Genomic DNA, 25,802 nt, shown 5'->3' on the forward strand with positions numbered 1-25,802 from the left:
TTTTGAATGCCTACTGCCCAGAAACATCTGGACACATCTCCCTTTTGCAAAACCAGACAGCTGCTCTGCCTATAAGTACCTACTACTATATGCACAGGAGAACACATACACACAGAGAGCTCCCAGCACAACCTAGACTCAATCGGTCTGCAGTATTCCAGGCTGACAGCAGTCCCAACCACGTTCCCGCTATCACAGATATAATAGCTCTAATATGAATAATGGAACTGTCACTTCACACAGAGATTCACTTTACATCCCCGCTCTGTCAGTCCTTTTCAGCATCTCTTCCACACCCTCTTTCCCCTCTCCTTCCTGCTTATGCAATATCATTACAGCACTTGTTTTTATCTACATAGTTAGGAGACTATATACTATAATGTGACCCATCACAAAAAAATCAAATCAGGTACAATGTAGAACATAAAAGTCTTTTGTTGGTTGTATTTTATAGATGTGGCTTCTTTCATTCAGAAGAGTACATTACATAATCATATAACATGTGTCAATAGGTCGACTTCTCCAAATGATTCGTTATGGATTCAAAACAATTCAACTGATGTAAAATGGGTCTCCTTTAAAAGATAAGTGAGTCATGGCCCATGCCACATTTGGTCTCATTTAGCTTTCCACAGAAAATATCATTGATCCTAAAATTACACAATTGCACACAGATGTAGTTGACAGACAACGTGATAACTGTTATTCAGCTAGTAAATCTGAATTCAGTTCTCAGTCTTCAAGCAATCCTAAAGTTTGGCAAATTCTTTTAAGGACTGAAAGACATCCTGGGAGTTGGAAAGGAAGACAGGATATTGTGCTCCCCGCTCCCTGCTCTTTCTTGGCGTGAAAATTACAGATTATGGCCAACTAAGTGAAAAAGTACTGACATTAGTCAAAGTCTGACCTGTCTCCATAGCTTTTGGGTATGAATGTTTGGGTGGAAGGAGAGTGGCACAGTGGTGTGAAGGGGGTGCTTCATAGAGCAGAGGGGAAAGATTGATTTCTAATTAACAAGCTGGTTGCAGTAATGAAAGACTAGATGGTCTCTACTGGCAGTGGATCAATGTGGAGCATTTCCCTTGACATCCAGTCTTAATCAAACCGGCTCAGCTTGGTAAGAATGCACTCGTTGCTGTAATTAACGCTGTCACACTCCCTCCATCTCCCCTCTCTCATCCCCACCTCTTTTCTATCTTAACCTCTACCTCAGACCTCTGCTATCACTTGATAGCAGGGATCACTCAATGACTCTATTACTCTGTATCCTCTGCTGTCAAGACATAGTGACGTGTGCACATAAACAAATGTGTTGAGTCACTGAGTCACACTTGGTGTGTTTGTGACCACAGTTTGCACATCTGTGGGGTAGTAGTCCACTTGTTTTAACTTTGGCCAGGCCTCATTCACAGCCCCAAGTACACAGCCACCAGCAACAACCCAAAAATGTCACCGTACTTAGGGTTTCTTAATTACTTTTTGGTACTTGTCTGCACCCATTGTGACTCCCAAGCACCTTCATCTAAATGAAAGGTTGAGTATACAGGTATTTTCCTGATGTTTACTCTTCCTCACATGGGACTTATCTAAAACACTGCATCCTAGCAATTTCACAGACAGATCAAAAAGGACGCAATAAATAAACATGACTGTGTATTTATTGCCACTGGCATGACTGCCGTCTCCTGAGGGGGCTGAGGTAAATGCTGAGGTGTGATTATGAGCTGGTCTCATTTCATATTCTTGGTCCCTGTGAAAATGAGCACTGAGCGTGGACATTGTGGAGGACTACAAGTACCTGGGAGTACACTTAGACAACAAACTGGACTGGACCAAGAACACTCAGGCTGTTTATAGGAAGGGCCAGAGCCGCCTCTATTTTCTGAGGAGGCTGAGGTCCTTCAACATCTGCCGGACGATGCTGAAGATGTTCTATGAGTCTGTGGTGGCCAGTGCTATCCTGTATGCTGTTGCATGCTGGGACAGCAGGCTAAAGGTAGCGGACGCCAACAGACTCAATAAACTGATCCGCAAGGCCAGTGACATTGTGGGGGTGGAGCTGGACTCTCTGGCAGTGGTGTCAGAGAGGAGGATGCTGGCCAAACTACATGCCATCTTGGACAGTGTCTCCCACCCGCTCCATGACGTGCTGGCCAAGCAAAGGAGCACCTTCAGCGGAAGACTCATCCCACCAAAAAGCACCACAGAGCGCCACAGGAAGTCATTCCTGCCTGTGGCCATCAAACTATTTAACTCCTCCCTCTAAGGGTTAGTCTGTTTGACCCTAGGTCACTAAACTGGACATTGAGCATTACATCTCCGCCATAATTAATAAATTGTGCAATATTCTGTGTAATACCTCTGTGCAATATTAGTTTTCCCCTTGTTAGTTTTTTCTTATTTATTGCTACTGAAACTATATACCTCAATTACTCATGTACTCAGTACATGCACCTCCGCTTATTAATATTATTTATTACATAAGGAGTTACATTGTATTTTAGACTGTACTTTCATCACCAACCAGTAAACCCACTTGGTACTTGACACTTAGTTTATCTTATACTTATACCGACAGGATACTTAATTTATTTCTGACCTGTTTTATAGTGTTTATTTTTTCTAGTACTTTCTCCTGTGTGCACTGACGTAAAGACGAGCTACTGTAACAAAGAGTTTCCCTACGGGGATCAATAAAGTATTTCTGATTCTGATTCTGATTCTGAGCGCCAGGTGACACATGTTCCCAGCTCCACGTTTTTGAAGAAAAGGTGAAGCAGAGGACAGAAATCAGCCAAAGAGAGAGGAACACTGTCCTTTACATTGGATGGACGCAGTCAGTCTCCCTAGAGTACAGGAAGGAGGAGGAGGAGGCAGGAAGGTGAAGTCTCACTTATTCTTCTTCATCACTCAGAATTTCAGTTGCCAGTCACAGACTTCCTGTCAAGCAAGACACAATCAGACACCTGATCCACTGAGGTGTAAGACATGCTGCTCCTCTGGGTACTCCTTGGTAGAAAGAGATATTTTTTATCTAAAAAAAAATTATTCATTGATAATCCATTTCAAAAGGCCTGTTATCTATGATGACTGATTTTGAAGAGATTTCTTTTTCAGTGATCATTAACTAAAATACACAAATACCTTTGATGACATATGAAAGGCAAAGGTAAGCTTGCCGTTCAGAAATCTCCCTGATAAACCCTAAAAGCAAGATAAATGTACGAATCTTGATTGTGGTCTACTGGGAGAATCTCTGTGGATGTTCTAATCCTGAGTCAGAGCTCAGTGATGACACATAGACCTGTGGGGGCTGGAGGTATGAGGTTTGATATGTGGGATTTCACAACAGAGCATTAGGGGTATGAAGTATTTTCAGGGGCCCTGTAAACACTAACCCCCTCACCCATGCTGTCACTTTCGGCTGGAGTATCTGTGAGCTTGTGCATGTGCGCGGATGTGTAATCTGCCTTTGCCAGCCTGCCGGGTCTCTGTGGGCAGAGTGGGCCTGGTTGTTTGAAGGAGGCTGGCGCTGAATGGGGGGTAGAGCTGGGGCTAATCCGCCTGTGCCACACGCCATGTGCCCAGCACCCAGCCAGTTGCACCATGCCGCCTCCTCTGTAGTGGGTCCATTGGAGCACTACAAGGCCCTCTGAATGCTATCAGCACAGACGACACACTGCCCCCCAAGCAGGGATTACAGCTCTCTCAATGCAGCCGCCAGGAGGAGGATCCAGAGTAAGAGGAGGAGAAGGAGGAGGAGGAGGTACACAATCATCCAACAGGAGCTCCATTCTCTAAAAGGAAGGGGCCAAAAGCTGACACGCTAATCAACAGCGGCTGGGAAACCACCCCATGAGAATAACACGTCCAGCACGAAGGATGGGGAGGAGGGAAGAAAGGTTTAAAAAGGAACCATCACTTTTCAAAATCCGGCTTAGAGCCACTTGGTACTCCTTAAGGAGAATGAACACTGGTCCATTGTTATGAGGTAGATTGGGATGGGGACATTAGCATGAGTTTGCATAGACACATAGAGCTCGTAATGTCATATGCAGACCTGGTATTTGGGCTTCCTGAGATGAAAAAAAAAACCTCTGTAATTATGTTTACAACCTGTCTGTAAGTTGAAAGTAAACATCAAAGAGGCAGAGGAAGAGGGGGAAACTGTAATGTGCCAATAAAAAATAATTTAAGTAGACTGTAGAATGGTCCCTTGTGTTTTCTATTGGAAAACTTAGGCAGTAAATACAGTGTGTCTGAGATTCATCCTCACACCCCCGGGGTCTAGAGTATGCTGTGTGGGCTCTGTGAGCTGATGTTCTGTTTTTCACTATGGTTTACCTTGGGGACTGATATATATATGTATACACAATGACTGGAATACAGCATTCCTCGTCAAACGTAATCTTCAACAGAAATGTGAGTAAGTAACCAACAAGAATGCTACCAAATGGTTTGTGCTTCAGGCGTGGAAAAACTCATAATGTCATCATATTTTGGGTGTTTATATGTTGCTAAAGTTGTGCCAGGAGTGGGATCTGTTGCTGCTTCTGCTGTCTAAAACTTAAACCTCCAGACACCAGAAAGTGACACAAGGGAAACACAGCAAGCAAGTACATCCTAGGACAGCAGGAGCCTAGCATCTACACACCCCAGCTTGTATTATCAACAGAGAGGCACTCCAAATCAGGCAAACCCCCAAAAGGCAAACACACACTCCAACATCCTGAAAATACTTACGCCCACTCGTCTGCCCACTCGTGAAAGTTACTGAAAACACAACTCACATTTGCTTGTTAAGAGCTTTCTTGTTTTGGCTGGAAAATGAATCCGTTGAGGAAATTGAAAATAAAAAATGGAAGAGCTTCTTGCCGCTTGCCCAGATAAGACTGGCGCAGACACACACCTCTGCCTGGCAGGGATCCACTCACTGCCTTCATTTTTAGCTCTTTCTACCACACCTGGCACCATGCTGGCATCATTCTGGCACCAGCCTGGCAAAGGCTAACAATGTCACTGTTATCTGAGGCGATTCTCCGTGCTCTGATGCAGTAAATCAATTTTCCAGAAATGTAGCATATAGGTGGCATCTGGGCCACGGCTTCAAATTCTGCATAACTGCTGCAGCTCATTGCCTCTTTATGAGACAATATAAAGGGGGGGACAGAGCAAATGCTGCAAGTTGCAAACTGCAAGTTTTTTGTTGCATCATTACATTGTCACAGGTTTGTACAGTATGTTATAATAGCTAGAGCATGTTCCTGTGAAAACAGCTTGACACAGCCATTTAGCATCTGACAGGAGGAAAATAGTAACCTCCTGTTCATGTTATCATGTCATATCCTGTTATAACATCAACACAAAGAATTGTAATAGCCCGCTGATCAGGACATTTGTGTTTAGCCAGCGGAACATCTGACCTGTCTCTATGTCATGATGGATCACCCACTAAGAGCTGAGTGCTGTGTGCATGGCCAAGCGTGCATGTGTGACAAAGGGAAGATTCCCAATGAATATCCATTCTCATTTCTCGCCCATCTGCTCCTTCATATAAAGGAAACTGGCATATCTCAGTGAATACAATGCCCTTTAAATGGTTCATCATTCAATGTCCACAAAGACAGAACACCCGAACACACCCAGCAAGTCCATACAAACAGTAATACACTTGACACACTTCTCTCTACTCAGTGAAGTGTCCTATTCAGACAAAGCAGCAGGAGGCAGAGAGGCTGAAGAGTTGGGAGGCTAATGAATGCACAGGTTTGGACCACTTGAAAGTGCTAGTGCTATCTGCATGTTGCTTTTCCTTTGCTCACAAGAGAGCCCTATTAAACCATTAGCCCCTCTACTCTTTCCTCACTCTTACCTCCTTTTTCAGTGTCCCTGTTTCCCTAAACTGGATGTCTGCATGAAAACTAGGCCAGTCTTTTGATGGTTCACTGACCAATGCTTGCTGCACCGCAAGAAATACTTCGAGTTTTCCTGGTCTTTTAAATAGATAAATATAAAATGCTACAGTTAAGCTGAACAGGGACGTAAGGAGCACTAGACTGGTGGACAGGAAGAGTCGTGACACCAGCCAAATCTAATCACTCCACAGGAACAGAGCTCCAAGCAATGCAGCACTGACAAGAAGTGGTCAGAGGTCAGAAAGCAGACCCTTAACGGTCCCCTCAGAGGTGGGGAGAAGTGCTGCAGAAGGCGATGATGACATCCGACAGGCTGCTGAAGTCACAGCAGATTGACTGTGAGCGAATGTTTGCGAAGACTTAAAGATGGGTCCTGTGTTTCCATGATGTCTCACTGTGGCTTTACTGATATGACCTGGTACATGGTAAGATAATATCTGCTTTTCTAGAGGCTTACCGGGGCCTTGTGTCTGTGACCTTCACTTCAACATGACTGACTTGTTGTTCAACAGACATCAGTCAACAGCACGCTCATAGAAAAAACACCCCCAACAACAACAAGTAATCAACTTTGCAGATAGATAATGGCCTCTTTCCCATTGTAAGGCGTACTGAGTTGTTTCTGGTGGTTGGCAGGAGAGCTGCTGAAGTAATTCACAATGTCTAATCTGATAGGTTATCATGGGAAGAGCTGATGGCATTTTGTGGCGATGAATTTATCTCCAAGTTCCCATTAAGAATGTCATTTAGTGGCAACGTCCAAATCGCCTTGAAATGTTGATTGTGTCTTGGGCCTCTTCAATCATTTGCACATGAAAAGGTCCATGGAACAGGGTCCATTGACAGATTAGCAATGGCCATTTCAGCCAGTACTGTCAACTAGTTCTCTAAGCAGCTCTCTTGTTTTACCCTCTGTCACTTTCCCTCGCACCACTGTTTCTCCTCCTGCTTTTCTATTGTGGCACTGTGGTAAAGACACACTGCTGAATCCCATTGAAAATAGTTTGGTTTTCAATAGTGTGTTGGAACAATGAATATAGTGAGAGGGAGAGCCACGCTGCCTACCTGAACATGCATGCCTCAGCAGGGGCTTGTGTGAGTGGTTACAAATACACATACTGTGAATACAAGTACTCTCTTAAGTTTTTAAATACCCTAAACATACAATTGGCAGACTAATTGATGCCAGACATAACACTGTGTTCTATACAAACAAACATGCAGTGTGCTTGAAACCCCTGGCATGATAAACACAATTGTATTTTTAATCACAAGTGCAAACGCATCATTACAAACTAGGATGAAATCAACAGAAAAAATGGTACAAATTCCTCGACACACAAAGGCACTCAGTCAATCGCACTGGCCCCATTTCTGCTCATGCACCTCAATTTTTCTGGCTATTCTCTACTGACTTGCAAAGGACACAGCACTGCCATTTAATTCCCTCACCAATCTTTTCCATTGTGCTTTCTAATCATACTGCATAACACAGTAGAATGATGTCCCCTCAACTCATGATTTGAATCCAATGTGCTTTACTGGAAAGGCCATGTTTTCTGACAATAAAACTGTCTGTTTGGAGGAATTTTGCCTCTTCCTGTTCTCCCACTGCTGTGTCACCATCCCTTCTTGAAAGCTGTTGTTCATCTGTGAAAATGAACATGTAATGTTTCCAAAACAGGGGGACAAGAAACAACAAGAATGAAAAACAGCACTCTCCAATGGACTGGGTTTAGGAACGGGGCTCTGGGTTTTGTATTCTGATGTTGCTTCCTATAAACATGCGGTTGCTGTATAGAGAACATCTTGCATTCCCACAGCAGTGTTAAAAGAGGTCAGAACCTAATGTAAAAAAAAAATGCTTTGACATTACTGAAATAAAGAACTGCTTCCTGAGTGTAGCAAAAGTGGTTCAAAAGGGTCGTTTGATTATTTAGAGGACAGGCTCAAATCCCAGTGTGACCTTACTGCTTTTTGCTTCTCTCTCTCTTCTGAAAGATAAGGCGGTATGTGGGCAGTATGTGAATGTGTGTGAGTGACACTCTCCATTTGTATGGTACAAGGATTGACCCTAGAGTCTGAATGTAAGCACACACACTCTTCACTAATTCTTTCATTTCTCCTCGTTCTGTTTCCCAGAAGTTCAGAGTGTCTCTACAGTATTTCTGTTTCCATTTTGTCCACTATGACCCTGCCAATACACCCACCCTCAAACATTTCACACAGAGTAACGCAACCTCGCTTCGTCATTTCATTCTGATAGCTAAACACAGTAATCTCGTCTACAACACACACACACACACACACACACACACACACACACACACACACACAGAGTACGCTGCCCACACATGGTCTTATCACTCAAAAGCAACAGAGAAGCGAGAGTCAGTGAGGTCAGGTCAGAAACCCAATTACTGTACGACAAATCGGCCACACAGAATCTTCCTCTTGCTCAGCACCAAATACTGAGGTGGTTCTTTGAGACACTCACCTCCTGTTTTATAAGGGGTCATCTGTCTCTTTTCTTTTTCTAACTTTCCTTCCCTCCACAAACAACCTCTCTCTTTTGCGCTCTTTCTTCAGTTTTCTTTTCTACAGCCCTTCAACAACCACATGGCCAGCATCTCTAATGCCTTCCGCCCACCATTTCCACATGCAGCTCTTTCAGTGGTTAGATCACACGTTGCTTTTAGACGATTAAACCAAATGTAATCCAAAACCAAAGCCCAGAGAGCACATAAAAAGCAATGAGAAAAAACAACTGAGATCAAACCAAATAAAAGAAGCATGTTGAAATACAAAAGATCATTCACAGAAGTGGACAAAAATGGCACAAACACTTCCCTTTCCATCTTTTTCTCTCATTCTGCTTTCAGCAGAGCAGGCAGATAAATGTCCACCCTCGATCCAACACCTGTATGTGTAGCGCTCAAACCACCTAATTCCTGCCACAATGAGCCTGGCAGTGACTATGGTAAGAACATGTGAGGATGGATGTAACCATAAAGGCTTGAAGATGAGAGAGAGGTGGAAAAGAAACAGACTGGGATTGCTCCTGATTGCACAACTAAGCACACAGCCAGCCACGTTGCACTTGCTCACTTGCCATTTATCTTTCCTTCCCCATGCAAACTCAGTTAAAACCCCAGAAATTTAACAATGAGCTGCCATCATGTGCCAAAACATGGGACGGAGAAAAAAAGTGAGCAGCTTGGAACCTTGTCATTTTTCCGTGCAAGCCCCGCTGCTGGTATCTTATCTACTCAATCCTCTCATCGTCATTTAAATCTCCCCCTACTCCATCCGATCCCAGCCGTGGCCCTATTTAAATCTCTCCCTCCTCCCAGTCCACCACATTTCTAATGCTAATTATTTAAACCTCTCCGTGCGCTCTATCCCATCCACCAGCTAGTTATTCAAATCTCTCCCCACCCGCTCTCCCTACAAGCCCGGAACCAGTTAAAAGGTGCTTGAGTGAAGGGTTGATCCGGGCTGTTATTTTCAGACAGAGGATAATGCTGCTTCTTCCAGACTCCTCTCCTTTCCTGCTCTGTTTTCCTGGCCTTCTCATATCCTTCTCTTTCTATATACAATTACACAAACTCTGCTGCACATATCCTTTTTGAAATCAAGAGGTTTATTTGCCATGATAATGGAATGCAGTTGTTAACAGCGCAAGAACAGTAATAAATCCACTGTTTGTCATTTCAAATTAGGTAAAATACAACAAAGACAGGGTTAGGAAAAGATATGGGCAATATACACAAAATGTGTGTATATTTAGGAAGTTATATACACATCAGTAATATACATAAACGTGTATACATCCAACTCTTATAAGAGGATAGCTGCATGGGAATGTGACCTTAGTTGGTCTGTGGTGGCCTGTGCGGGCCACTGTCCCCAGTGTTAAGTGAGTGGCGAGAGTGAGTGACTGAGCAATGATGACACAGTTTGGGAGGTCAGAGAGGATCTTTTTTCCAGGACCAGGTGCCAGCACATCAGTGTGGGAAAGGGGACATTAGTCTCCGTCTCCTCTTACACTCTACACATGGTTTGCTGATTTCTAAATCTTTATTTCTATCAGTAAGAGCATCTTCTTTCTATGGTGCTCCGTTTGTCCATTCGCACTCGCAGTGTTCTCACTCTCTCTCTCTTTCTCTCATTCAGTTGGAGGGATCTCACTGTTAGTCCTGTGGAGAAGCCACCTACACATGGAGCATCAGGATCACAGCTCAGTAAAACACCAAAGCTGCTCACGGCACTGAACAGGAGTCCCACTCAGCATCACTACTTATTATAGTTACATAAATGCTGGTTTCTGCCACAGCCACCCCACACAAGCTGCACACTCCCATATGCACACACCACAGCAATACCTCGTGTGAAGCAAAAAACCTGCAAGAAAATGTATTCATTGCACACATGTATTTAGAATTCTTGATCATGAAGTTCTTTTTTTTATATCTTTAATGTAAAATGTATCTCGTGCACAATAACAATTTTAGCACAATTCAGCAATGTGTATTCATCAAGGAAACCTCTACAATATCAAAGTGAAATTCTTTCACAAGAGAAAACTATTCTAAAATAACACAAAATTAAATTTACAATCAGATCAATTAAACACTTTTCTTTTTTATGTGATTCAATAATGATATTAACAAATTGCTAAAACAATAGATCCCATTCTCTTCAACATGCAGCAAAAAAGTGGACACCGTAGGGGGTGTGCTCACCTTGGTACTCCTGTCCAGGGGTGTAGGTGGTTGGGTTGCCCGTAATTTGGAGGGTGAGTAGCACCTCTCCCCCACCTTCTGCCACCCCGGCTCCCTCCAACTCCCCGTGGTGGGTGCACAGGAAGAAGAAGGGGTTGAAACGGGGGTAGAAGCTCGCAGGGGGGGCCCCGAAATCCATGCTGCTGCTCCCCAAGACTAGGGCCAGCAGGGCACAGCCTAAGGCACCCCCGAGAGAGGCCCGCGCCATGGCCATCTGCCCTCACCAAGCGAGGGGCTGAGGGAGTGGTGGTGGGTGAAGAGGTGAGGAGAGTGATGAGTGGGAGTGAGGAAGGCACAGGTAGAGTTCCAGAGGATAGCTTTTGGAGTCCACAGATGAGTCCAAAGTCCAAAAGTGCGTGTGTGAAAGTGCGTCTGTGTGTGTTTGTATGTGCAATATTTACGTGTGTGCGTGTGTGGGCTTGGCTGTCAGGAAAACTGTAGAGCTCTGCTCTTCTGCTTCCTCTCCCTGTCCTACCTTCACTCTCGGGGAGTTCAGAGCTTCGCCTGCGCTGTCCTGCTCCAGCGTTTAAATACCTCACCCCCTCCCTCTGTTTCCCTCTCTCCTCCCACCCTCCCTCCCTCTGTCTCTCTTTCGCTCTAACACCAGCTCCACGCGTGCTGTATGCGCTCTACGAGACGGCCTCCCTACTCTCTCTCATCCAGCTCTCCTCCCTCTTCTCTGCCAGTCTATCACTCTGCTTTTTTCCTTAATCTCTTACTCCCCCCTCTCTTCTCTCCTTCTCTTTACCTCTCACTAAACTATGTGTTACTCCACATTGCACTCTTGTATCTCTCTCCTGAGACCTTGACTGTCTTATCTCTATGCATTTGTTAGTTTCTTCATCCCTAACCAGCCCAGTGACATATCCCTTTCACTCTCCTCTCTTTCCTTTGTCTTTTTGCCCATCCACCAGACTGTCTCCTCCTCTCCCACCCACTATCACACCTCCTTTCTCCCTCCCTCTTCCGCTCTCTTCACCTCCCTCTCCTTCCCTGTGTCTCTCTGCTGCTCTCCCACTTAGTCCCCCTCCCCTCTTGCGATCTCCCTCTCCCTCTTTTTCCAACCCTGTACCTCTCTGTCTCTCCTCTCGTCCTCAGCGGCACTCAGATTTGTTTTTCCTCTTCTCTACTGTTGCTTTTTTCATGGGTTTTCCATCAGAATCTCGTTTTCCACAGGATTCTCCAACTTTTTTCTCCCTGTCAGAGCAGCGTGCGCCGCCTCTCTGCTCTAGATTAACCCACCACTATGGCAGAGTCCAGCCATAATGCTGCTTTCTCTCTCCCAACAGTCTTTACTCCAGCTCACCAAATGATGGATAAAAGATTAAGTATTGTTTCAGGGATTCTGTGCATGTTATGTGTGATTGTCTGTCCTGTTTTCCATGACATCAGGCACCATGTTGGAAATAAGTGTAAATAAAAATCAATCAATCAGTCAATCAAGTATTTCTCTAACACCCTGTACACACCTATCTCACTCTCTCTTTTTTCATCTGGGAATAAATACAAACAACATGAATTTGAATTTGTACCCCTCACACTTTTCAGCCTCACACTACCTCCATGTCTCTCTCTCTGCTCATCCATCTCTTGCTCTGTGTCTATGTGATACACTATGCCTCCGCTCAAATACTCTTTCCCACATAAAACAAACTACCCCGGTTTCGGGGGGGGGGGGAGTTAAAGAACTTGCTGTTAACACCGCTGAGCGTCTCCTCTGGCGTTTCTCTTTAGCTGCCTGCTGGGTTTGTGTGGTTAAGTGCCTATTACAGACATAAACACTCCCAAGCCAGCAAGCTGCACACACACTCACAGACGCTTCATGTCCAAACAGCCTGACTGACCCACAGCAGGAGCACACAGCCAGGCCGGCATGGCCAGATGCTTTCGCGCACACACATAGACATCCCTCCACAAATGTCCATATGCACATTCATGGACACACATGCAGATACAGAAGCAAAATGAATATGTACCATATGCTGTATCTCTGCCTATTTCTTGTTGCTTTCTGCTTTGGTATTTAGAAAGATTTATATTTTGCTCAAGTGAAGTAATTCACCTGCCAGGCATAGCTGCTGCACCCAGACCTGCTTCAGTCAGCATGTTTGTTAACATAGCAGTCAAGACATCCAAGAAGGCTGGCTATTATGTAACTTTAAACGTGAGCTTCACTCACTTTGTGGATGTTTTATTATGGTGGCCAGTTTGATCTATATTAACTTACAAATAACTGTCTGAACTGCCAGAAATGCCATAAAAATGAGACAAAACTACACAGCCTAGAAATACTTCAAATGCAGTTACTTACAGTCTGATTTTGAAGAAAAACTGAGCTTAACACTCTCTATTCTGTCAGGTCTGAAACCTCCTTTAAATGTCTGCTCCGTGCTCTCGTCATCATCTTTACAGTCTTTCACAATTCATTCTCCACTGAGCACAATTTATGCCCAATGAGATCATGTGTTTGAGTTTTAGTTCTTCAGTTTTTTGCTTTTTTCAACCACTACATACAGCAACAACTCTCTCCCAAAAACCTCTTAAAAACCTTAAAGAACTAAGTCATCACAGTTGCCCAAAAGAGAAAGCAATTCTTTTCATCATGTCCACGGTAATACTGTGACGAGACCCCTGCTGCTTCTGTTGCCCATGGGACAACCCAACTTCCAAAGGCTAAATAAAGTGACGTGGAAAGCGTGACAGCGCCTTCATGAGGACCAGGTGTGTTGTAATGTTTGTTTTAGCATGCCAATTTAACAATGTCATGCGTGTGCACTATAGCACTGTGAAAACAGCAATGGAAAAGAAAGTACAGTAAGAAACAGTGTATGGTCCAACTGAAGGCAGTAACTTTTCAGAAACAGTGTGTGTCCTCCCCAGTTGCTTTATGAGGTCAGCTAGGTGGACCATTCTGCTGAGATTGGAGAGTGAGGTCAGAGGTTATCTCAGTTCCTCTCAACCAGTCCACAGCCACCCTCCAGCTCCTCATTGCCTTAATTAAGCACTTTTAATTAATCTAACTGTATTAACTCACTGGTGAGACTCCTTAAAGAGCTTAAGTCCTCACAGTATGTACAGATTTGATAGCATTCCTCTCTGTAAATGTTGCCATACTGTGGCTACAGCCTTGAGCCCGCACTGAAAAAATATACCTCTTAACGTTCAAATTTTGACTTGGATTCTGCATTAAACTTATGCGTTTTAATAAAAAGTGAAGTTCCTTTTGGATCCAATAAAAGCCACACTGCCTCAAGATAACTTTTTGAGAAATGGCATCTCAACACAAGTAAGCTGATCTACCTTCAAGATGATGACACTTTTCTGAAAATCACATTTCCAAGCCCAAAGTGAGGTACCAAATAGCCATTGTAATCCTCTTTGCTAGCTGTATGGCCAGGCACAAATGTGTTGATGTTTCTGTTCTCGCAGATAAAATCAGTTGTGAATGTGAAATCCAATTGCAAGTAGTCACTTGACGCACATATTCAATACATTCCGTGCCAGGTATTATTATGGAATCCATTTCAAATGGATAAAAACACAATATATCAGACACTAGGGGGCACTAGTTTCAGGGTGGAAAATGTAAAATATGCAATGTTTGCTCTTAAGTGGTTCCAAAATGTCCAGTTAGCGCCATACTTTAAGGCCATATTGGATGTGACAATCCTGATGTTGTTGTCTAATGAATATTCCACTGATAGTGTGACAGTTATTCATTACATTACACTAAAACATTGCATCTGCCAGCCAACTGGCAAACAAATCTCTCAAATATCTAACCTCCAGATAGGGAACACAGAGTTAAAAAAAAATGCACTAAAGTTAGCAGAGAGGCAAGAATATAAATCAAATAATAAGATAGTTCCCATGATATGATACCATATGAGAACTAATTAGCCAGGTTTCCATCCAAATGTAGCAAACATTTTACCCGAATTTTCAGAAAATCAGCAAAGAAGCAATTCCATCCACTACAATTATGTGAATATTAGGAGTGGTTCATTAAGATAACGACCACCAGTAGGTGGTGCTAATTCTCCAGTCAAGTGCCATTATACAATTGCAGAAGAAGAGAGCGCACCAAGATGACGTAATTAAAGTCAAACCTCAAACAGTGGAAGAAAATGTAGAAAACATGATGGAAATATAGCATTTATATTTGTTTCATGTATTAATTTGAGGAAGGTTACAGTCTCCTCATCGCTCCACACAGATGGAATGTTTTCATCTGCTGCCATTTTTTGTCTCTCCAGCGGAGCGGAAGCATCAGCGAACATTCAAGTCTCATGTATGATGTCATGATATATTCGCTAAGTCTGTTTCCATTGGACTTTGTTGCATTTTGTTTTATCAATACATCAACTTTTCAACCTCAGCAAAGCGTAAAAACTTGTTTGCAATATTTTGAGGTGTTTTTTTATTTTATTTATTTCTGCGTTTCCACTTTTCTTTATGCACATAAAAACAGGTGGATGGAGGGCTGAGCCCCAATAATCAGAGCCACCATTGTGGAAACAACAGTCCCTTTCTGCCAGTCAATTGGCACTGCCCTCCATTTAACGTTGAAGAGGTGTGACACCCAAAACAGTCCAACAATCTTTTAACATGGTTCAGCTTTCAACAATTTAGAGCAAATCTCCCCCACCACTGGTCGGTTGCCACTGTGGAGCACTTTAACAACCTCAGTGGCCTTTGCCAGAGAGATGGGCAAAGTTTTCCCAAAGTCTACAGTCCACAGAGGGTGTGTCAGTCCCGACTTTAGGTCAGCAGTTCTCCACTGATAACAGTTAACAGTTCAGCCTCAGCTCCCTGCTGAGCACCACTCTGTTGGAGTTTGGCCCTGACAATGAGAGACCCGTCTTTATGCGACTGCGTGGGAGTTCTGGGGGGATTTTTCCTGCAGGGAGGTTGGGAACATGGAACCTGAAAAGGCCGCGTTCAATGCTCCATTACTACGAAGGCTACTTGGAGCGATGGCCAGAGGGTCTTTGGTGCCTGTCACGGTGGCAACTGAAGAACCTGCTAGGCAGTGGACGAAGAAAAAGGTTTTTCAGGCTTGGATAGCCCAGGGACCTCCTTAATCAGCAGAAAGGTATCAGCAGGCCAGAAGAACTGAATCTTCTGAGGTTGCAAAAGTAAAAGACTTGAGTCTCATGAGGAGTTAAAATCCCAACAAACAGACTTTTGGTAAAGCCTCAAAGAGGTTTTGGTAAAGCATCAACGGGTTAGAATGGGGAGTAGACCTTGCCCAAGAAACAAAGTGAAAAGGTTCACTGGACAATTTTTGAAATACTTTTCAATAACGTGCCCAGTATAGTGTTTGCCACTAACACACCAACTGAACCAGCAAACTATGAGGTTCATCAAGTGTAGCTTCTCTATTAAGTTTATATAAAAACATGTTTATATCCTGGGTGGACAATGTAACACAAATAAACAATAACTACAGGATAGTTTACACGGCTGGTACACTGACAACCCACACAGATCATTATTTTTAATTAGCCCCACTTATTTAAACAAAAGCACTGTGTCTTCATTCATTTCACTGAAGTGACACAGTGGGTTTGCAGATGCATCGAGCAAAAAACTCAGGGTTATCTGGCAAAAATCTAATCGTGTTTCAGTTTTTGCCACAATGCAGTCCACAGTCAGATAGCACAATACATGCTTGTAAAATATATGCTTGTACAATATGTACAAACATATATTTCAGATAGAATACCTTTTAGCCCGGCGTATTTTTTTTTTCTGCCCAAGGATATTTTCATTTGAACAGGGCCTTAGTCTGTTGCCAGTTTTACAGATTTCACTTCTACAGATTAATAGTAGCACTACAAATAGTATTTAATGCTACTGCCCTTAAACTAGAGGCCTACATCTGAACAGGGCCATAAGGTGGAATCAGATTAGTAAAAATGTGAGTCTGTGTCACACAAACACAAACCCCAGTCTTATAATGGCAAAAAATGTTCTATCTATAGGTAGCACCAAATAAGGTAATTGTTTTGATACTTCATCATTATAAAAATGTCTGTGTGTACAATTGTGCATGCACATATGTGTGTTTGTGTGTGAACTTCTGCAGCTTTCTCTGACCGGAGCTGCTAGCAGAGATCGGTCACAGCACAGTGTTCACCGTCTGTTCCACACACCCCTGCTGAATACACGTGCTCACAGTGCTCAAACAAACACACACACACACACACACACACACACACACACACACAAATAATGCCCAAAATGAGGAACCTTAACACGGTGAGCAAGATCCCAGCGCTCTAAGACAGAATGAACAACAGCACAAGTGTTTCAGATGCACTAGAGGCAGAAAGAAAGAGAAGCAGTGTGTGCCAGGAGAGCCATCTGTTTTACCTGTAGCAGTCTTTATTAACAGCAACACATATCCCTGTACCTGATGGCCTCTGTGTTTTCTTCATGGTCCTGTCCTACATCCATCCCTACTACACCATGGCCGTTCTGCAGCCATTTCCCTTAAGTGCACACACACACGCAGACACAAATACACACTTAAACACACACATAGTGTGCGACTGGGGGCTATCGTTCTCCATTATGAAAACTAGGTCGGGGAGGCGTGGGCGAGGGGAGTGGGGCAGTAATTATTTTTATCATTATTAATTTCTACCTCAAGGTTGCACCAGGGCTTTTTTGTCCGCTTCAATTCTCATTTCAGACCCCCTGCATCTACACACACACCACCACCACCGCCACCACCATTACCACTGTCTTTGAAAAGGCTGCGTGCCAAACAAGGCAGAACAGAGGGTGGGGGCACAAAAGAGGAAAGAGCTCAAAGGGATGGAAAGAGTGTGATGGCAAGGGAGAGAAGGGAAAGCAGAGGCAGAGGAGGCAGGAGGGGTTGGATGTGTCGCTTCATCACTCACTGGACCCTAATTTACACTAACAGGTTGTTTACTTGATATGGCAAATGATAATAAAAGCCTGGGTGTTGGAGGAGGGGAGAAGGCAAGAAAAGAGAAAAAGAAAAAGAGAGGCCCTGCGGGAGCACTTCAGCTGTGATGGCTTGCACACTCCAATTAGTCCCATGAAAAGCTTGTCCCCCCTGAAAGGAGTAAAAGGAGGGGTGAGTTGCTCAATGTGTAAATAAAACCAGCCAGGATCACCCCAAAAACTAAATGCCCTGTCACAGAGGGAGGGCTGCAGTCACAAACATCATGGCTCTCGCTGGGCCAGCACACAAGGACACTTGAGTATCGTAAGATCATAAAGGACACAGACATAGTTTTTACTGTTGGTTTAGTTAGTGACACTAAACGTAAACAGATTTATTTCGAGACTTTCTAATTGCAAGTATAAGATTTGACTGCACGCAAAAGGACCCAAGAAAAGTAAGATTTAGATATTATGAGTGAGTTTGCTGACACACAAGTCCAAGTCTGCGTTTTCCATTGTAACCTAGCCCCAGTTTAAGGCACACAGGAGAGCTCTTTTTCCATGTGCACTACTGCCACAGAAAAAAATAAATGCCAGTATTCCAGAAGACAAACACTGTGTTTTGACCCTTGAAATACAGACACAAAGTGGGCATTTTAACACGTTGAATGGCACCAGTTATCTGTTTGTAACCAGAAGTTGTCCAGCAATGCTTCAAAGTCAGATACGACACATTCTTCACAGTGATTTACGCAAGTGCTAAGTATAAATCCACTTCTGCTCCGACTGTATCCAGTTAAACATGGTTCCAAATGGGTGTGAACAGGGTCATTTCTTTGGGTCCATTTAAGCTCAGGTCCAGTTGCTGTTGTGTCCAGTTGGGGTTGGGTCTATGTTAATTTCTTTTACAGATAGATCCATCTTCATTTAGTCCTTTTTAGGGCAGGTAGAATTTGTGGACCTGTGATAATGTCCAGCCGAAAACGTGATGTTTTGAAAACGTTTCGCTTCATTTTGTATAATATATTCAGGCTTGTTCGTCTCTGGTGCAACAGCTGAAATAATTATAATAGTTAATCATGTGATGTATTATAATTGTTCAGTAATTGAGTGACTGATTTATGATTGCAGTTGGAACAAGTGGTCTAATTATACTTAACTGTTCCTAAAAAAGTGAAATGTTTACATGACAAAGCGATCACAGAACATTGTTGTACTCTTTGTGGTGCTCTTTCAGTAACTCAAGTTTTGAGTTTAGACATTTGTTTTTACATTCACATTTTTCAAAACTTCTTGCCTCTTAAAATGCAGTGCTGCTAAACTTGAGCCTCCCTGGGTGATAAAAGGCCAGTGTCCAGTCTCCCATACCTCCAGGATTATGCTGAAAGCCTCTGGAAGTGGCTCCACTGACACCTTGACAAATGAACCTGTCCCGTAGACCAAGTGGACTATCATCATTTGAAAAACCATTAGGATCAACATTCCCCACATAAACGACTGACCACCAGACCTAAATCTGTTGTTTGGACAAAGTCATATAAACTCTCTGAGTGCTACATTGATGGGTAAGTTGTCTTAGTGAAACTGTTGCCCGTGGAAAACTTGGCAGACATAATTAGATAACGATTAAACAGTTTAGCATATGTGACTGTGTGTCTGAGAATTTAGCAGGAAAGAATTGATGTTGATAAGAGAATGGGTGAGTCAGTTGTTGTTGCCTTCGAGTTTTAGGCCACACTAAACTGCTGACCACCTTTGAAAAGCTGCAGACCTTATCTAAATGTAAACTAAGCGAAGCCCTGTTAAAGAAAACCAAAATAGTCATGACATTATTTCATTTCTCAATATAGAGACAATGTTTTCTATCAAAAGACTGAGAAAACATGTATGTTAAAATCAAACAAGATGTATATTTTGAAGTTATAAGAATATTTTTTCAGAATATGCAAACTACTGTATGTGTCAGTGGAGTTTTCTGTTATGTTTTTTTTACCAAATTAATTATGTCTTCAAATAAATATTCCTAATTTAATTGAAACTGGTTGAGTATGAGCTCTTACTAGCCAGAAAACTGAAGAGTGTACTTTAGTTGTTGACTTTGCAATTGACCTGTGAGATCAGCAGTGTGCCAAGACCATTTGTTTACTGTTGCGCTGCAGTAGCTGCTTGGCACAGAGCATTTCTCTTTGCTTTGCATGACTAAAAACATGTTGATAAAACACACAGGTATTGTTTTCAAGTAAAGAAAAATGTGTTGGCTGATGATCTCTAACTTGGCTTTCAGCCTTTTACTATCCAAGATTCTGAGGGAACACCTGTTATGGCCAATCAGAATTCAACATTTTCCTTTGTAACCCCTGGCCCATTTCTCGGCTTTTAAAAGGAATATTAGGCGTGCTATAATTACTCAATCATATGCCACAGGCAGTACTAATTTTTTAGCACTCAGCCCATGGCCTTGTGCCGTACATCATAGAACACAGCAGCCAATATCTCAGGGTGGAGCTCAACTTTAAATTATTGTCATTAGACTATGGTTTCATCAATAACATTTCTAAGCTTTGTGAGACAGTTTTTTTTAAGTTTCTGTGAATAAGAAAAGTCCATTATGACAGATAAAATATCCATCTCTTCAACCTAAATTACTGTAGTGTAATATTATTTCTCTTTCAAAAAACTACAAGGTACAGCAATATCATTACTGGTTTACTGTACCTTAACCTGGCTTTTCAAAGTTTTCAAATGTGAAATTAGCAGGAGCATTCAAAATTAGAGTTTGATTGACATCAGTCGGCACACATCTTGTTTAATTTCCTAACAGTAAAAATAAGACATTCATTTTTTATGTATTAGCTGCCAAACAGCTTATTGTGAAAGTACAGAGTGCCGTGATTAGTGTATAGGAAAGAATTGGGATACAGCTACACTATGTTATGTATGTATAGTACACGCTTAAGAATACTTAATGTACAGATATCCCTTCCCTGCTGTCTTCCTTGCCAGACAGAAGTAAGCATTCACTGCAGGGGCTCCGGTCCACTGAACACACACAGAAATAAGTAGAGGTTAAACGAGTGCAAGTGCAAATTGTTGTCCTGATGGACTGGTCCTAGCTCTGTCTGCCTTTTGAGCCACACTTTATTCCACAATGGTGAACCCATGAATTTACTTTAGAAAAATACTAAGCAGTCAAATACTGGGGTTCTAACAGACATCACTGTCTGCACTATAGCAGATGTGTGTATATGTCTGTGAGTTTAAATGGTGGAGGCACATGGCCTGGCACAATTTAAGTGTGATACATTTTTCAATAGCTGTGAGTCATAGTTCTTTCTGAGTTCTGAGCATGGCAAAGTGCGTCGCTTAGGGCTGCCTGCGTCCACAGACTGCCTCGTACTTCCTTTGCATTTGCTAGACATGAAATCTGTTCTCCAAACTCCACGTTTTCAGTTTAGCTCCCAGTTCACTGTCATCGCAGCAACCCCCCTCCCATCCTGCAGTCATGGTAACGGAGCTGTGAAAGAACAAGCTGAGGAATATGAGACATGGGAGATGACAGACACATGGCAACATTGTGACAGAGACAGACGGAGTGAGTGCTGAGTGGTTTGACACCACAGACAGCCATTTCCCTATTCTAACATCCAGCATGCAAGCAATTAGAAAGGACAGGAGGCAGAAGTTATGTGGGACACAGCAGAGTCAAGAAAAACAGGCATGCTAGTGTTTGAGTGGCATTCAGGAGCGGAGTGAGTGGAGGTAACCGCTGAAAACATGTTTTATTGTTTAGAGTTGCATCCATGTGTTTTCGGTCCTGACGTATCATTTTCACAGCTTACACAGGAGTAGTTTCCTGTACAAAAGAGATCAATGAGCTGACATACTGACATGAACTTTCAGCATTCTAGCTCCAAATCCCTTCTGTTACCCTTTCTGCATTCAAGAGAACATAAGCTATGAGCACGGCTGAAAGTCAATGAGATAAATGATAGAGAAATGTTCTAACATCTGAAATCCTACACGGACACTCACAAAAAATCTTCTGCGTTCACAGAAAACTCTTATAGCCTAATAGATACAATATTGATTTTAGTGTGGTTGGTGCAAATGTCCTCAAAAAAAGACAAAACAGCTCTTGTTCTCACTCCGCTGTGTCCTGCATAATCTGAGCTGTTTTCAGGCATTGTGCTCAGCAACAGCCTGGGAGAGGTTGCTGTTCTTGTGTGTGCAATAGATGCACAGCATGTCTGGCACACACATAATAAAACAGATCTATCCCAAAAGATACCATTCATCCCTAGACACCAGCTCAGGCTCTCACGTCATACAAGACAGAGAGTGCATAAACACACATGCAGTGATAGCAGCGATAAAATTCTCATACACACTCATAAACACTGTTAAGATACAAACAAAGTCTCACTCACACAGTTCTTACACATAGACACACTCAAAAAAACACAGGCAGTAGTTGTAGAGGTGTAAATGTGCATGCACATATTTGCACTTGCAGATACACACATTAAAAAACACAGAGGGAGGAGGGGGAAGGGGGCACTGAGGCCATGGAACATACAACAAAAAACAAGCAGACAGCCTTGAGCTATGAGCTCAGCTAAATAAATAAATAAATGAAAATCTCATTTTAAACCAGTAGCTTCACACCCCCTCTTGGAGCCCACTCCTCCTCCCTGCTCTCCTCCTTCTCCTCCTCCTCCTCCTCCCCATATCCCTGATCAAGGTTTCATTCTGGAGAAGCACAAAGACTGGCTACCCAGCATTCATCTCTTCAGCTCCATCCATCCCACCTATTGTAGGCCTCCAGAGACATGGGCAAGGAGCGCTGCATTGACTGTGTTTTCTGCTTTCCTTTATTCCCAGGATGAATTCTTGCATTACCAGACCACAGCAGAATCTGACATCTGACAATCAACCTGCAGAAGGGGCAGGGTCCACATTGTATGTGTTTGTATGAATCTACTGTAAGAAATTCAACTGGCTCCTTTTCATATTCCATAGTATATACTATGTTGAACTTTGAGGCTGGTAGGATGATGCCAATTAGAGAAAGGCACGGATGTCATGGGAGATTATAAATTCCAGACTGAAGACCACAGTCGGCACACAACCTTCTTATTTACCATCTAGGTTTAGCCCACTGTAGCTCCACAGGCTAAACGCTGCAACCCACCACCTCATTTAAGCAGAGTTGTAGCCGAATCCATATTGTGCTGTATTGTGTAAACAAGCAGAGATAAGTAGTAGCTGTGGGCATGTGGATTTTGTGTGTGTGGATGCTGGAGAGACACAACAGATCACGGCTGTTTTGGAATGTAAACCTCACACAGATTGATGAACATCCTGCCCTGGGCTGGGTAAACCAAACGGATTTGGTCAGACATGACACAATATCTCTGAAACAGAGCAAGCCAAGTCAAGTCACACACTCGGACTCTCAAAAACCACCAACAACAGAGGAAGAAGCGGTACGGAGAAGGGGGGGGGGGGGGGGCTTGGTAGGGACCAAGTGAGACAGATGATACAGATAATCATGTGCTCTTCATCTTTGTGGCTACGAATCGAAGGAGGGAGGCCTTTGCCCTTCATTATATGGGTCAGTGGACCAGGAGCTGGTAGTCCCACATGGAGGGGATCAACAAGTCAAACAAATGCACAGACACACACAGACAGCTAGTTGATTTTAAGGGAGTCAATCAATGATGAATAAAGTGAAACCTACCAAAATGCAAATACAACACACACACACACACACACACACAGTTGTATTCAGTGATATATTTATGGGTATTTTATCAGTCAAGAGTAAAAAAAAAAACTGAACATGAAAAAAGAGATGATGATAGAGTAAAAGAGAACATCTATGTGGAATTTGTTTCCTGACTTTTTATTCAGTCATCAATAAAAAAGGACGTTGTGCACTTACAGGTTCAATCATAAAAACCAAGGATAATAGCTGTTCCACTACAGTGTACCAATGACAAAGAGAACAGAGCCTCATGTACACCTACTCCACCATCATCATGATGGCTAGAGGCTGTAATTAACAGCGAGGTGCAGATACATATTACCATAAACACACGCATGCAGACACACACAGCCACACCTTTACACAAAATAAAATGTCCCGCTGAATCCTTCATTGTTGGTCCTTCAGCACAGTGCTCCACACACTCATTGATCCAATTACAGGTCAGAGGTCACAAGACAGTCCCATCCTACCACAATATACAATAGGACCTCCCCCACTCACTTCTCCCCATCCTCCCAGCATTTCTCTCATTCATTTATCCTCCTCTCTTCACACCCCTCTGCTCAGCTGTCATCACTCACTTCGTCTCCTCTAAATGGCTATTGACTGTGTTCACAGAGCTTTCGTTCTTTGTCCGTCTCTATCACAAACGTGTCTGCCAATCACAGGCTTATGTTCTTGGTATATTCACGGTATATTCACCTCCCTGCTCTGACTAATCCTATATCTAAGAGAAATAGCCAAGTAGTGAGCTATCTGTTTTTAAAATCTAAAACCTCTTTCCATTAATTTGCTCTCCTCATCTGGCATTCCATACCATTCCAAGTGTTGTTGCTGCAGTTTCTCGACTAATCTATTTTCACTGTGGTTGCCCTTTTCTCAATCATTGCCCTCTCTCCAAGCTTTCTCTCCTACGCTCATCCACTGTTACTCTCTCCTACTCTCTCCTTTGTTCTTTCCTTATTCTCTCTCCCCTCCCTGGTAAGTCTCTAGCTCTTGCCCTGAGGGAAGCTCTCCCTTTCAGCTCGCTGGACCTGGAGAGAAGAAAAATCTATTCCTCTACCTCTGTGTCACTGCACTGTTTGTTTGTTTCTGGTAACTAGCCGGGGAAGTTGATCCTGTGTGTGGCAGTCACTGTGTTACTGTGTCACTGTGTCAACATATGGCTGGCTTTGTAATGCAGGGCACATTAATATTACTCATCTTCACTCAAGTATTTGTTGGCCATTCACTAGTGTTGTTTATAATGGTGTGGGGCAAAGTTCTTAGTATATTTAAGCTCACATAAAATCTGCTCTAAGAAGAAAGTAAAGAAGAAAGTAAAAACCCTCATTACAAAATCCAAATAACTGGTAGAGAGACCACAGAAACAGAGGGGAGCCATGGGTGCCAAAGGAATGATATACGTACATACATATATATACCCCCCATACAGAAAACCACACACCCCACACAGACAAGGCCATGCCTCGTTAATCCATCACTCCAACAAGCAGCCCCTCACACCCTCGCTCCTCTCCTCCACTATGCATTTGCTACTTGTCCTGCACGAGTGCTTCAGATTTACTACTTCCCTGCTCACCAGCAGAGGTTAGGTTGATATACAGTGAGTAGTGAAAGAGAAAAAGAGAGGAAGAAAACGGGGAAGAGATGAAAACTGCACTCCATGCCCTCAGCACCTCTGCTGATGAGTTTTACTCTCCTGGCATCAGTCTGGCATCTAGTCTAAGAGCGCAGAAACTCATCACCTCTCTGGGCAACAGCAAAGGTAATTATGACTAATGAAGTGCAGACTTTTATGGCCAAACATGGACCTAACTGCATTTTGTGCTCATAATGGCATACAGAGAGAGACACACTCTGCTGCACTGCATAAACATTACCCAGATGCAGAATCAAGGTCACCTCGGCAGATTAGCACAGCCTGTAAATGAGTTCAATTAAACAAGTTGCTAATGACTGCCAGCTAATGACCAAGTCCTATACTGGCAGCTCAGTCACAGCTTATAAAGAGCAAAGCTTTTGTATAACATACGTTGTGTTACAATCAGTCCATCTACAGGTACATCCATGGATTGTTAGTACTGCTAAAAATAAATTATCAATATATATGTGCTCTGAAATGTTTTCCATTAAAACTTTTCGAACAAATTATTTACTTGTTTTCCAGTGCTCAACTAGTCCTTGGGGATTAATGAGAAGGGATTTTGTAAAAGAAAATAAGCTAAAGTGAAATCAGTCATTGAAGTGGTAAAACACACAATGGAGTAATTCCACTGTACACAATGAAGAGAAGAGGACACATTCTGATCAGCAAAAAAATCTAGTTGCAATAATTAAACATGAGTAATGAGCTCCACCATAATTAACCTGCTCCCCAAGCTATGCTCTTCTTCTATTACAGAGAAGATC

General features: G+C 42.9%; 1 protein-coding gene across 4 annotated transcripts in view; it reads right to left on the reverse strand.

Moving 5' to 3' along the window:
* Positions 1-11,235, reverse strand: part of reln (reelin) — a 96,067-nt gene extending 84,832 nt beyond the window's left edge. For 2 of the 4 annotated variants that reach the window (XM_044193588.1, XM_044193587.1), the window contains exon 1: positions 10,661-11,234. In XM_044193588.1, coding sequence (XP_044049523.1) covers positions 10,661-10,913 — 253 coding nt within the window. In that variant the 5' untranslated portion in view covers positions 10,914-11,234. Of the gene's footprint in view, positions 1-10,660 lie in introns of all 4 variants that reach the window. The other 2 variants (XM_044193589.1, XM_044193586.1) reach the window with 2 other exon arrangements.
* Positions 11,236-25,802: the final 14,567 nt, after the last annotated feature.

This window comes from Siniperca chuatsi, linkage group LG4 (genome assembly GCF_020085105.1).
Source record: "Siniperca chuatsi isolate FFG_IHB_CAS linkage group LG4, ASM2008510v1, whole genome shotgun sequence".
NCBI classification, from domain to species: Eukaryota; Metazoa; Chordata; class Actinopteri; order Centrarchiformes; family Sinipercidae; genus Siniperca; species Siniperca chuatsi.